General features: G+C 46.6%; 1 protein-coding gene across 1 annotated transcript in view; it reads right to left on the bottom strand.

Moving 5' to 3' along the window:
• The window catches only part of CFAP46 (cilia and flagella associated protein 46), a 148,665-nt gene that overhangs the window by 87,447 nt on the left and 46,205 nt on the right, over positions 1-15,013 (bottom strand). The window contains exons 18-20 of the mRNA XM_056794816.1: positions 3,958-4,089; positions 1,908-2,070; positions 120-204 (exon numbers count right to left, since the gene is read on the bottom strand). Of these exons, the coding sequence (XP_056650794.1) occupies positions 120-204; positions 1,908-2,070; positions 3,958-4,089 (380 nt within the window). The remainder of the gene's footprint in view (positions 1-119; positions 205-1,907; positions 2,071-3,957; positions 4,090-15,013) is intronic.

The following is a 15,013-nucleotide window of genomic DNA, read 5'->3' as shown; positions in this document are numbered from 1 at the left end:
CCTCCCCCCTACCACGCCGAGCACCACCTCTGTGTGCCTCTCCGTGGACGTGTGTCTGTTCATCTGGACACCCCCCCCCCCCAACCCCCCCCCCCACGAGCATTGGCTTGTCTGCACACCTGGCTGGAAGCGACCGCTAGTGCTTCCGCTGTGCTGAAGGTCCATGCTGGGCCACTGATGGAGGATGAAGGACATCTCTTCACACTAGAGGAAGGCCAAAGGGCAGGGGTCGGCCCGTCTCTCCCTCACAAGCTCAGGTGGGAAGGGGCATCCCCCACCCACGGAGACTTCTGAGGACAAAGAGCAGCCATCTAGGGCCTGAGGTGTCCACCCCAGCCCCAGCCCCAAGTCAGAAAATCCCTTCTTCTTCCCCTTCTCTTCACCTCCAAACCACCTCCTCTCTCCTTCCCCTCCCAGAGCCTCCAAGGAGAGGCTGCCGAGGCCCATCCCTCAACGAAGGCCCGAGGGTGCGTCTCCCTTCAGAACAAGCTCCGCTGATGAGCCTCTCTCTCTGGACTTGGACTCGGGAAGCCCCAAGCTCCAAGCCTACTCAGATACTCACTTGCTCCTTGCCTCAGTTTCCCCCTCTGTCAAATGTGTTTGTGTGGAGGCCTCCTCTAGCTCTGCATCTCCATCCAGAGGTCCCAGAGGCACCTCAAGGCCAACGTACCAGAAGGGGAGCTGCTCTTGTTCCTTTCCCCTGTGTCCCTCTCCCTTCTCCAGTCTTCCCCATCCTGACCTTGCTAGGCCTCCAGGTTCAGCATGCCAGAGCAGCTGCTCTCTCCGCTGTCCCTCATCCTCCCCCATCTGACGAGCAATCAAGCCTCCTTGTGCTTGGCCCAAAGCGCCTGCCCCCCCCCCCCACCGGCTGCCCCTGGACTCATTCCCCAGCAGCCGCCAAACTGGCTTTCCCTCTGGAGATAGAAATCTGGCTATGCTGCCCCCAGGTGGAGGAAAACAATCTTCCTGAGGTCATCTGGCCAGCCTGGCCCACTGAGTCCCCACTGCTGTTCCCGGCCCCTTCCTGTCTGACTGGCCTGGTGGCTGGGGCTTGGGTGAGACAGGCCAGGCCTGGCTTTTGTTCGCTGGCATCTTGGGATGTCTGAGCCAGGAGGATTCCGACCCTGAGGACTCCTTCCCTTTCAAGGCCCAAGTCTCACCACCTCGCACTGAGGGCTCTGGAGCCACTCACTAAGAGACGTTCCTCTCTTCTCCCCTCTGCCTCCCCGGGAGGAGCCAAGCCCTGTGAGGGCAGGGAAGGCTTCACTTTTCTGGCTTTGCATTCCCGGTGGCAGCAGCAAGGCCGGCCGTGGCACAAGCTTCTTCAATTGAGAGGAAGGACTTTAGGGTTGGGGAACAAATGAGTCCAGAATGAACAGCAGCCGGCCAGCCTAGCTGGGTCCAGGCAGCAGAGGGCCCTTTGGGAGTCCAGGGGACTTTGACCTGGTTCTGAAGGCACTGGGGGCCTGGCACAAGGAAGTGATGGCCAGAAGGAGGGAGAGCCAGCTGGATGGCAGAGGCGGGCAGCAGATGGACTCGAGCATCCCCCCAATGGCCATGCAGGGCTCCCTGGGGCTCCCCCAGCCCTGCTTCCACAGCAGGCTGAGCAGAAATCTTTGGTTAAAGCACAGATTAAGGCATGTGCAAGGACTCTCCAGAAGCAGGCGGATCAGAGTCACTGGGGGGATTCAGAGCCAGCTCAGGGGAAGGCTGCCCCCAAGAGGGCGTGATTTCTGAGCCTGAACCTGCCTCTGACAGTCACTGAGTGACCCTGGGCCAAGCCTGAAGCCCAGCCTCAACTTTTCAACAAGAATCGGGCTAGGGATGAGGCAAGGCGCCTGGGCGAGGGCTCCGGAAGCTGCAAGCAAACCCGCACCCCAAGGCCCTCGCCGGGCCTGGCGCCTCACCTTCTTTTGGGTTTTGGTCTTGTTGATGGTTTTGAGGATCTGCTGGATGGACGTTTTCAGCCTCTTCCGACAGAAGGCGGAGCTGAAGAATGGGAAGCAGGTGTTCCAGTAGTGGCGAGCTGACTGCATCACCAGGGTGTGGTTCCCTGCCAGGCCTCCATACCTGGGGAAGGACGAAGAGTTTTCACGGGCCCTGCTCGCTCCTGGGGCTTCTGGGAACACAGGCTTGAGGGCCTCATTTGACCCATTTGGAAACTGAGGCCCCAAATGTCAGGAGGCTTCTTTCTGTAAAGGGCCACTCTGGAAAGTAAGTGGCACCGAAACCCCGACCCTCTGCCCGTGCTGCCGACTGTGCCTTCCACATGGGAAGCCTGAGGCCTCGGCTGGGCCTCCAAACCCTGCTCTTCTGGTGACCTCGGGCCACCCCTCGACCCAGTTCCATTTCCTCGTCGCTCTTCAAAGAGAGCAAAACAAGGCAGAGAACACAAGGAGGGCCCTGAACGCCGAGGCCCCTCTGCGACAGATTGCTGTGAGCCGCGTGCCCTGGGCCATCACCCGCTGCCCCCAACCCCTCGTTGGCTGTCTAGAGGCCACTTAGGGAGGGCTGTGATGAACGGGCTTGTCCATGGTTCCTCAAGCTGACAGCCTAGCTGGGTGTGAAGGGGCTGAGATCAGCACCCATGGAGGGTGGAGGCCTCTGCTTGAACCCACCACCCGGGCCTTGGACCACGTCTCCATCTCGCACTGGGACCCCGACTCTCTGACTTGGACTCTACTCGATCCAGCGAATGTTTCTGGCCACGACGCCCTGCACTGTGGCTGGAGTCGTGGCCCGACCAAGCACTCTGGAGACATTTGGAACCCGGAGCCCCTGGGAAACGGCTGAAGCAGTTCGGGTGGACGATTGCCAGGGGCGACGATGGCCTATTAGGACCGCTGCGAAGGAGACTCCAGAAAACCGGCCCGTGCGGAGGGAGCAGAACGCGACGGGGGACGACTGAGCTGCTCCGAGACAGGCCCGGAGCCTCCTGGGGGGACACGTCCACGGCCAGAGCGGGAAGGCTCTGACACACGCCAGGTTCTGGGGTCCACTTCCTGCGTCGGACGGCCCTTCCCCGAGACGGGCAATGCAGTGGCGCCCACGGAAGACCGAGACCGGCTCGTGCGCCATCTTGGGGGGCAGGGGGAGAATCTGGCCCAAATGAAGAACCGCTTTGGCATAGGACTGACGGAGAACCGAATATTATGAAGGACCTAGAAAAGCCCTGGCGCCATCTCCGCAGGTTCTGGGCCCGGGGCAGGAAAGCGGTGGGAGGCAAGACTTCAAGCAGGGGGCTCGGACCCCCGCGGGCGCAAAGCAAGAGGGATGCTCTGCCTCCCGCCGAGGAGGCAGCCTCTGCGCAAGTCCTGCCTCACCAGCCGAGGGTCCAAGAGGCAGGGCCCCCTGGAGGCCCGGTTCTAAGGCACCCTTGGAACAGCTGACCACGGGCCTTGCAGGCGGCGGCTTTGGCCCGCTCCGCCCCCGGGGAGAGGTCAGAGAGAGGGGACCCATCTTCTGCCCGGCTCCCACCCCAGACACAAAGGCCGTGCTGGGCCCCCACCTTGTCCATGGAGCTGCATCAGCACGAGAGCCGGCACCCGGGCCCGTGGCCCCGAGCCTCCCCCCCCGGCCCGAGCCCCAGAGCTGCCCCCTCGGCCCGGCGCCCGAGCCTCCCCCTCGGCCCGGCCCCCGAGCCTCCCCCTCGGTCCATGGCCCCGAGCCTCCCCCTCGGCCCGGCGCCCGAGCCTCCCCCTCGGCCCGTGCCCCCGAGCCTCCCCCTCGGTCCGGCCCCCGAGCCTCCCCCTCGGCCCGGCGGCCCCGAGCCTCCCCCTCGGCCCGGCGGCCCCGAGCCTCCCCCTCGGCCCGGCGCCCGAGCCTCCCCCTCGGCCCGGCGCCCGAGCCTCCCCCCCCCCCCGGCCCGGCGCCCGAGCCTCCCCCCCGGCCCGGCGCCCGAGCCGCCCCCCCCGGCCCGGCGCCCGAGCCCTTGCCCGCCACACTGGCGGCCCCTACCTGATGCCGTCCAGGAAGGCCTTGGCTGCCTGCTGCCGCAAGTGCTTCCTTCCCGCCAGGTTCTCCATGATGCTCTTCCCTTGGACACACAGCAAAGAACTCAGCAATTCGGCGCGGAACAATTTCTCATTCCTGAGGAGAAGCCAAGCAGGAGCGGTTTCTCCAGGCCGCCCTTCCCCCGCCCCGGGCTCCTGGCTTGGAGGGGGCTGGCCGCGCCCTCCGTGGGCCTAAGAGAAGGCGCTCCTGCCCCTCTCGATGCTGCGCGTGTCGGGGGGGACGGCGAGGACTGGCGGGGGCGATCCAGCTCTCGGCAGAGCCCAGGCCATGGGGGGTGTCATGGCGGGGGGTCCCGCCTTTGGCCTCTCTCACACCGGCTTGTGCCGGGCGGCGCCACAAGGGGCCGCTGTGAGGGCCGGAACAAGGTGGGAATAACGAGGCGAGCCCTGGGCTGGGTTCCTCGCCGTGCCAGCCTGGGCGCTTGCCTCGCTTCCTCGTCGGCCAAGAGGAGCCGCACTGGAGCGCCTTCGCCAAGAGGCCCCGCGGAGGGCGCCACAGACGTACCCGACCTCGTATGTTCCGTCTGGAGAGATTCCTCGTCCAGAGGCGCGGCCCGCCCCGACTCAGCAACTCCTAGAACACCCGTACTGGGGGGGCCCAGCCGGGACCCCCCCGGCTTTCAGTGCTCTGGAGCTGTCGGCGCTCAAAGCCCTTCCTTCGCCCCGAGCGCCACTCCGGCCTCTTTTTACCCGCTCAGGGAAGGCCGAGTGCCCAAGAGGGCGCGTCACATCGCGGGGGCGCCTTCTGACGCCGGCACCAACGGAACGAGGGGGAGGCAGAGCGCGAGCCGTGTGGCCGGGGTCAGCAAAGGGGCAGAGCCCACGAGGCCAGATCCAAGGAGACAGAACAGCTGAAAGCTCCCCACGGGAAGCTGGCCTGGCCACCGCTCCGAAGCGCATCCAAAGAGAGCTGGACTCACCCCAAACACCAGAGAGGTCTACAGAGCACGTCTGAAACGGTTCTCACTCTCTCGCTCTGTCTGTCTGTCTGTCTGTCTGTCTGTCTCTGTCTCTGTCTGTCTCTCCCCCTCTCTCTCTCTCTCTGTCTCTCTCTGTCTCTCCCTCTCTCCCTCTCTCCGTCTCTCCATCTCTCTCTCTCTCTCTGTCTCTCGCTCTCTGTCTCTCGCTCTCTCTGTCTCTGTCTGTCTCTGTCTGTCTGTCTCTGTCTGTCTGTCTCTCTCTGTCTCTGTCTCTCTCTCTGTCTCTGTCTGTCTCTCTCTCTCTCTGTCTCTCTGTCTCTCTCCTCTCTCCTCCCCTTACCTCCCTCCCTCCCCTTCTTCCTTCCCTCCCTCTCCCTTTTCATTCCTTCTCTCTGTCTTTCTGTATCTCTCTTTCCCTCTTTCTCTCCTCTCTCTCTCTTTCTCTCTCTCTCTGTCTCTCTGTCTCTCTCTCTCTCTGCCTCTCTCTCTCTCTCTGCCTCTCTCTCTCACTCCATCCACATACCAAAGCAGAACCTCATCCACAAGAAAGTCACAAATTCGAAAAATGAGCAAAAGACAAAGAAAAAAACCTGACCCAGGAATGTTACTCTAATGACAGGGGGATGAGAATACAAACACAAAGAGGACAACTGTGCAAAAAGGAAATAATGGAAAGTGATTAAAATAGTAAAATAAAAAGGGAATTGATAGTCAAAAAGAGCTTGGGAAAAAGTCACTGAAGATAATAACATTCCTAAAAACTGGAATGGGCCAGATGGAAATAGAGGTCAAAAACACTAAACAAAACAACTCCCTAAAGATTAGAACAAGCCACATGGAGGCAACAAAATAAAACACAACACAGAAGAAAACAATTCCTTAAAGAGTAGAATTGGCCAATGGAAAAATAAATGCAAATACTCAAGGAAGAAAATAACTTCCTCGAAATTAGAATTGGTCCAATGGAAGGTAATGTTGCTGTAAGACATTAGGAAATAATAAGACAAAATCAAAAGAACAGGAAAAAAAGAAGAAAATCTAAAATGTCTCACTGGAAAAATAACTGACCTGGAAAATATCTCCAGGAGAGATAATCTAAGAATCAACAGAATGCTTGAAAGTCATTATTAAAAGAAGAGCCTAGGCAACATATTATAAGAAATCACAAAAGGCAAAAATAGACACTGAAACAATCTATGTATTGCCTCTTGAAGGAAACCCCAGAATAAAGACATTCTGGAACTATTATAGCCAAATTCCAGAACTCCTTGGCCAAGGAAAAGTACTGTAAGCAGCCAGAAAGAAATAATTCACAAATTGTATAGTTACAGTCAGGATTACACAGGACCTAAAAGCTTCTACATTAAAGTACTCAAACAAGCCATCAAAGAACTCCCTAAGGAAAAATCCCCAGGGCCTGATGGATTCACAAGTGAATTCTATCAAACATTCAAAGAACAACTAATCCCAATACTATACAAACTATTTGACATAATGAGCAAAGAGAGAGTTCTACCAAATTAATTTTATGGCACAAACATGGTACTGATTCCAAAGCCAGGCAGGTCAAAAACAAAGAAAACTACAGACCAATCTCCCTAATGAATATAGATGCAAAAATCTTAAACAGAATACTAGCAAAAAGACTCCAGCAGGTCATAACGAGGGTTATTCGGTATGATCAGGTGGGATTTATACCAGGAATGCAAGGATGATTCAACATTAGGAAAACCATCCACATAAATGACCATATCAGCAAGTAAACCAAACAAAATCACCTAATTATCTCAATAGATGCAGAAAAAGCCTTTGACAAAATACAACACATTCCTATTGAAAACACTAGAAAGCATAGGAATAGATGGGTCGTTGCTAAGAATAATAAACAGTATCTATCTAAAACCATCAGCCAACATCATCTGCAATGGGGATAAACTAGAAGCCTTCCCAATAAGACCAGGAGTGAAACAAGGATGCCCATTATCACCTCTATTATTTAACATTGTACTAGAAACACTAGCAGTAGCAATTAGAGAAGAAAAATAAATCGAAAGTATTAGAATTGGCAATGAGGAGATTAAGCTGTCACTCTTTTCAGATGATATGATGGTCTACTTAAAGAATCCTAGAGAATCAACCAAAAAGCTAGTGGAAATAATCAACAATTTTAGCAAAGTTGCAGGATACAAAATACATTAAAGTACTCAAAGGTATGGAATACAATATTCCAAAAGGCAAAGTTTGTAGGACTACAATCAAGAATTACCTATCCAGCAAAATTGAATATAATCATTGGGGGGGGGGGGGTGGTAAGGGATATTTAATGAAATAGAAGACTTCCAGGCATTCCTGACCAAAACAAAACAAAACAAAACAAAACCAGAGCTGAAAAGAAAAGTCAATGAGCAAATTCTACACTCAAGAAAAGCTTAAAAAAGGCAAACAGAAAAATGAAAACCTAAGAGTTTTGGTAAGTTTAATTTTTTATATTTATATATGTGAAGGAGATAATTAAGATACTTAACTATGTTTGATACTGCAGATACTTAAGTTACTTAAGGACTCAAGATACCTAAGGTACTTAGAATGCTCAAGAATTTTATCACTATTAGGGTGACAAAGAATGTACATAGAAAGAAAGAGTAAGCTGAATAGAATGGGATGACATAAAAAAGTCAAGGGATGAGAAGGAGATACATACTGGGAGAAGAGAAAATAAGATACCAGGAGGTAAAATTAACTCACATGAAGAAGTGCATGAGTCGAGCAAATGGGGAGTATTCAGAGCAATGCTTGAACCTTACTTTCATCAGAATTTTTCAAAACAGGAATAACATTTACATTCAGCTAAAAAACTTATCCTATAGGGAAATAGGAGGGAAGAAACTGACAAAAGGGAGGGTAAACTGAGAGAGGTGTTGGAAAGAAGCAAAACATTTGTGAACAGGGAAAATTTGAAAGAGGAAGAGAAAAAGAAACAGAGGGTAAATAAGACAGAGGGAAGCACTCAATTAGTAATCATAACTGTGAATGTGAATGGAGTGAACTCACCCATGAAATGGAAGAAGAGGAGCAGAGTGCCAGAGCAAAACTCCAGAATATTGTGGGGGGTGGGGAGGTGAGAGGGAGGCAGAGCCAAGATGATGGAATAGTAGCCCAGTAACCTGGAACTACTCTGAGAATATTCTCAAACCAACCTTAAAATAGCACCTCAAAATTAATACTGGAGTCATGGAACCAACAAGGGAATGGAGTGAAGTAACTCTCCTGCAAAAAAATAATTTGAAAGGTAGGCAGAGAGGATCTATTTCACAGGATGAGAAGGGAACCAGAAGTAAAACTGGGCACAAAGGAGTGCAAGCTGCCCAAACCTGGGCACAAGTCAATTTAGAGACCCGACAACCCTGTCTAAGCCAACAACACCCCAGGCCAACCTCTTTAAGTCCCAAACCCTACACTGAGACCTTAAGTCCATGAGGCTTGGCCAATTCAAGCCTTCAATGAAACTCCAACCCTCAGGGCAAAGTGGTTCACAGAGCTCTGAGCTCTGCAAGCCATCAGCATTCCCTAGAAGAGATTGAATCAGCAGCAGGAGGTGGTTTCCCAAGCTCTCAGCTCACAAGCATGGTAATAAGTGGGTTATTCCTTAAAATGATAAGTAGTGTCTATCTAAAACCATCAACAAGTATCAGCTGCAATAGGGATAAGTTAGAAGCCAGCCTCCCCCAAAAAATCAGGATGAAGATGAAGCAAGGGTGCTCATTATCAACACTATTATTTAATTTTGTGCTAGAAATGCTAGCCATAGCAATAAGAGAAGAAAAAGAAAAGGCAATAAGGAAACGAAACTGTCACTCTTTGCACATGATATGATGATATAGTCAGAGAATCCCAGAGAATCAACTAAAAACTAGTTGAAATAATGAATAACTTTAGTAAAGTTGCAGGATACCAAATAAACCCACAAAAATCACTGGTATTTTTATATATTTCCACAAAGTCCAGCGGCAAGAGTTAGAAAGGGAAACTTCATTTAAAATCACTCTAGACAAAACAACGTACTTGGGAACTTATTTGCCAAGACAGATGCAGGCATTATATGAACATAATTAAAAACACTCTTCACACAAATAAAGTTAGATCTAAAGAATTGGAAAAACATTGATTGCTCAGGGATAGGCCAAGCTAACACATTAAAAATGACAATCCTACCCAAATTAATTTACTTATTCAGTGCTATACCAATCAAGCTACCAGGAAACGATTTTATAGAACTAGAAAAAATAACACATTTCATCTGGAAGAACCAAAGATCAAGAATATCAAGGGAATCAATGAAAAAAGGGTGAATGATGGTGGCCTAGCAGGACCAGATGCTAAACTGTACTCTAAAACAGTAATCACCAAAATCATCTGGTATTGACTAAGAAACAGAATGGTGGATTATTAGAATAGGTTGGGGCTAAATGACCATAGCAATCTAGAGGTTTAATAACTCCAAAGATTCCAGCTTTGGGCATAAGAACTCACTATTTGACAAAAACTTCTGGAAAAACTGGAAAATAGTATGGCAAAAATTAGGTATAGACCAATATCTCACACCCTATACCAACTTAAGGTCAACTTAGGTACATGAATTAAACATAAAGGGTGATATTGAATAATAAATTAGGGGAACATAGAATTGTTTATCTGCCAGATCTATGGAGAAGGGAAGAATATATGACCAAACAAGAGTATTACAAGATGTAAAATGAGTTATTTTGATTATATTAAATGTAAAAGGTTTTGTACAAACAAAACCAATGCAACCAAGATTAGAAGGGAAACAAACTGGGGAAAACATTTTATAACAAGTTTCTCTGATAAAAATCGAATGTCTCAAAAATATAGAGAACTACATCAAATGTATAAGAATACAAGTCAGTCCCCAACTGACCAATGGTCAAAGGATATGAGTAAGCAGTTTTCAAAAGAAGAAATCAAAGCTACCAATCAATAATCATATGAAAAAATGCTCTTAAATCCCTCTCGACTAAAGAAAGGTGGATCAAAACAACACTGAGGTACCACCTCATACCTATCTGTTTGGCCAATATGACGGTACAGGAAAGTGATAAATGTTGGAGGGGATTTGGTAAAATGGCTTTCTAATGCATTGCTGGTAGACTTGTGAATGGGAGTCAACCATTCCAGAGGGAGATTTGGAACTATACCGAAAGGTGCCAATCTATTCATAAAAATGGCCACTTTGGCACCCAGGGCATCGTGGACTCTGTCAAGAGAGTATGGATAGCCCCTGGTATAACTACTGTAGCCTCTAAAGTATGTTCAGCCTGCCCTATCTGCCAGGCATATAACCAACATGCATATCGTGGAAAAGCCTTTGGGGACGTCCTCTGGCTTACACACCTTTTGAACATCTACAGATAGATTTCATAACGATGCCAAAGGCTGGACGTTATAAATTTTGTCTAGTAATTGTAGACCAACTAACCAGATGGCCGGAAGCATTTCCTACAACGCGAGCCACAGCAGATTTTGTTGCAAAGATACTTTTAAAGGAAATTATTCCTCGTTTTGGCCTGCCAGCATGTATTGACTCGGATAGAGGGAGTCATTTTACCGATTCTGTCTTAAACCAAATATATTCTTGCTTGGGGATAACTCCCAAATTCCATGTTCCATATCACCCCCAGAGCTCAGGCCAAGTGGAGAGGATGAATAAAGAACTTAAGACTATGATTGGCAAATTATGCACTGAGACCCATTTAAAATGGCCTGAAATTCTCCCTCTGACCCTATTTTATCTTAGAAGCAGGCCTAGAGGAGACTTACATATTTCACCATTTGAGATGCTTTTTGGACATCCGCCTATACAGGCTAAGCCTTTCTCCCCGGCTTATACATCGCTATTAGGGGGAGATATTACTATTGCTTCCTATATACAGGAGTTACAGCACAAACTATGTGAACTTCATGAATCCGGAGCTGCAGTACAAGCCGGACCATTTGACTTTTCTCTGCATGACCTGAACCCAGGAGATAAAGTTTATATCAAGAATTTCAAGCGAACTGGAGCAACTCAACCTTCATGGGAAGGACCATTCCAAATATTATTAACTACTCCAACATCTATAAAGATTGGAGAAAGAGACTCTTGGATTCACTGTTCTCATGTAAAGAGAGCATCTTCTGCTGAGACTGATTGACTCTATCCTATCATATGAATTGGAGATAATAATCCATAGACAAATGGATGCTGTTTTTTTCAAGAATATATTGAATTACTGCTTTTTTTTCTTATTTTTCTTATTTCTTTTCTTTTATTTTTTGATCAGAATATTTGATTTTTTCTCATTTTTTGTACTGAAGGTACACATAATTAATATTAATATTATTTTTTTCCTGCAGTAATACAAGTTAATATATATACTCTTGCTATAATATCAATATATGCCTAAAAGCTTTAAACTATGGGAACCTGCCATTTATTGATAAAATATTATAGGACTGGGATTAATGTTTGTGTCTGATTCCAGGAAAAGGGATAAAAACAAGGAGCACAGACTAAACCTGGATAGTGCCAATAGAGCACACAAGAAATATTAAAGTGAGACTCGAGGTTGCAACGCTTAACTTATGTTTAAGTCGTAGGACTTCCTTGTATCTACACTCTTTACGAAGTACTCAAAGAAGTACAAAGCTTGACTATCATGCTGGCTCCCTATATCCCTGAGGAAAAAAAAATCAAACAAGGGAATGACATTTCCCCATCAAAATAGAATTCTAATTCTTTTCTTCTTATATTATGGCAACTTCCTGTAGTCTTGGCTACAAATGGCTAAGTGAAATATTACTGTATCCTGTCCTACATACTTGTGGGATAGAAATTACTTTAAACTGGACCTATACAGGGCCTATTTTGAATTTTTCTTATGTTTTTGATTATTTTTCTATTCTTTTGATAATTGACACATACACCCCCATAACTGAACATTGCATTCTGAGCTAAACTTGATATATTTTTTAATACTTACTTCAGGGGGGATTGTATTTTAATTTAAAATCTAAGAATTTTTTTTTAATTTTTTTGTTTGAGATTGTATTTTTATAAAAATCCAAGAATTTTGTTTAAGATTTTACTGTTATAAAAATCAAAGATTTTGATTCTGTTCGAGAAAAGATCTTCAAGAAAAAAGCTTGAAATTTTTATATCCAGAGAATGAACTGTTGCAGAAAGATGCCGAAAATCTACACTTCATCAAGAAGATCAAGAATGAACTTTGGATATGATTGATTGGACTGAACTTTTGATTAAACATTTATTGAAACTGTATACATTTATGCCAAAAGGGACTGCCCCTAATTTGGCTTTCTGTCAATGTGCCTAGCAAAGCATTGGTTTTGCTTTCTTTTCTTTTCTATTTCCTCTCTCACTATTCTAATTTCTCTTAGAAAATTGAATATTGTGTATATCTATAGTTAGAAGTGCATTTAGAACTACAAAATGATTATGTTAAATGATCAATGGGGAGACTTGTCTCCCAATGATCATCAGGGGGGATTGTAAACCTTAAAATTTCTTAGACTTGTGAATGTTGGAAATTTCACCATTGGAATGTGAACCCCATTGGCAAGGGAGGTTCCTCCTCCTCCCTTCTTAAGATTACTTTAGGACAGAAACCTTTTGCTGAACAATGGAAAGGGCTACAGCATAGATCAAAATTTAATTATTCCGATCTCCACCCTACTCAGGGTAACAGGATTTAGGAAGGGCTACAGCAAAGGATCAAGATTTAATTATTTGAGAATATGACCTTCAACAGACATGTGCAAAGCCACAGACCTCTAGGTGGTCCTGGGTTAAGCTAGAGCCACCATTGGCACAGGGAAGACATGGACAGTGATTGGTAGATGTGAGAACTGAGGGGAGGGAACTTGGATGGTTTCCTTAAAGATAGCGGGGTCTGAGGACTAGGGGGGTTGTTGGAGAGGTTGTGCTCTGAGAAGCTTGCTCTGAAGGAAGCTGGAGGTGGAGGCCCCTGAGACTGTTTCTCCATTTTGGTCACGTGAGTAATAGGGACTGATCTCCTTTCTTTGCCCCAGCTATCTAAGGGCTTGGGCCTTTTAGCCCAGCCTAAACAGAAGGGGTATTTAAGCCCTATTCCCTTCTCTCCCCTTTCTCTCTCCCTCTCTCTCTCTGTCTCTAATACCTTTCTTCCTCCTGTTTGTAATTAAACTCCATAAAAGGTTGACTGCTGACTTGAGTTTTCATTTAGGAATTACATAGCTGAATTCCTTGGCGACCTTAAATTAATATATATCAGTCTTTTAAAGTGATTTCCTTGTCACAAAGGATTATAAAACAACACTCCAATCCAGGGATATAACCACTAGGTCTGTATCCCAAAGAGATTTTTTAAAAGGGCAAAGGGGGGGAGGTTAGACCTACTGTACAAAAATCTTTCTAGCTACTCTTTTTGTAGTGGCAAAGGATTGGAAACTGAAGGGATGCCCATCCACTGGGGAAAGGTTGAACAAACGGTGGTATATGGTGGTGATGGAATGCCGTTGTGCTGTACGGAGTCATGAACAGGAAGATTCCTTTTAAGAACTGATGCAAAGTGAAGTGAGCAGAACCAGAAGAATATTATACACAGGAACAGCAATACTGTGGAATGATCAACTGTGGTAGTCTTGGCTACTCTGAGCAATGCAAATATTCCGGACAGTTCTGAGGGTCTTTGGACAAAGAATTCTATCCACCTCCAGAGAAAGAGCTGTTGGAGAAGAAATGCAGATCAAAGCATACGATTTTTCACTTGTTTATTTGGGCTTTTGGTTTTATAGGATTATTCTCTTACAAAGATGAACAATATGGAATTCTTTTTGTAAGAGAATACAGGTGTAACCCAGTTTGAATGCTTGCCAGCTCTGGGAGGGGGTAGGGAAGGGAGAGAAGGAGACAGTTTTAATCCTATAACTTTGGGAAATTATGTGGGAATTTATTACATATAACCAATAAAAAACAAAATTCCTTAATGATAAAAAAGTAAAACAAACATAATTTTTTTCATGGAGTTGAGAGTAACAGCCAAGCTAACTGACTTGGACTTATTTCCTTTAAGCCTGGGAGAAGCTGGCAGCACCAAGCATCGGAAAAGGCAATGCAAACAGAGGTGAGAGCCAAGACTAACACTTACCAGTGAGTGGCCCTATGCAAGTTCTGTCACATTGCTAAGCTTCAGTTTCCATGTATGTAAAATGGGTATAGCAGAACACTACTTCCATCATAGGACTGTTGGGTGGAAAGTGCTCTGTAAACCTTAAGATCCTGTGTAAATCTGAGTTATTTTTCATGATCATTTTCCTAATATACTCGCAGGTATAGATTAGGATAAATAGGAAAAATGTAAGTATTTTACTTACATGTAATAAGTAACTGAGGTAGTACATGTAAAGCACTTTGAAAAGAGCCAGGTGCTACTGATAGAGGATATAAACATAATAACTAAAAGTAGTGCAAGAGGAATTTAAATTAAATAGTATATCCAGGAGGATTACTTTTGTTTTCATTAACTTTAACCAGGTGGACATTATATAAATATTCTATTATAACAATGACCAATATAGAAATGTGTTTTGCCATTTTGGCCACATGGGTGGCCAAATCAAATTGCTTACCATCTCCAAGAGAGGAGAAGGGAGGGAGGGATGAGGGAGATAATATGGATCAAAATTCTTTGGAAAACATATGCTGAAAATTGTTATATATCATAGGGAAAAGAAAATATCTGAATAAAAAAATCCACAATATGCTGTCTATAAGAAACCCATTTAAAGCAAGGACACACCATAAAAGTAAGGGGCTGGAGCAGAATCTACTATGGCTCAGTTAAAATAAAAAAAAAAAACAAGAGTAGCCAACATGATCTCAGACAAAGCAAAAATAAAAACTGGCATCATCAAAAGACATAAGGAAAGAAATTTCATGTTGATAAAAGACACCAAAACAATGAAGCAATATCAGTACTAAACATATATGCTCCAAATGGCATAGCATTCAAGGAGAAGTGA

This window comes from Monodelphis domestica, chromosome 1 (assembly GCF_027887165.1).
Source record: "Monodelphis domestica isolate mMonDom1 chromosome 1, mMonDom1.pri, whole genome shotgun sequence".
Lineage (NCBI taxonomy): Eukaryota > Metazoa > Chordata > Mammalia > Didelphimorphia > Didelphidae > Monodelphis > Monodelphis domestica.
The sequence above is the reverse complement of the archived record's forward strand: the minus strand, read 5'-3'. Positions and strand labels throughout refer to the sequence as shown.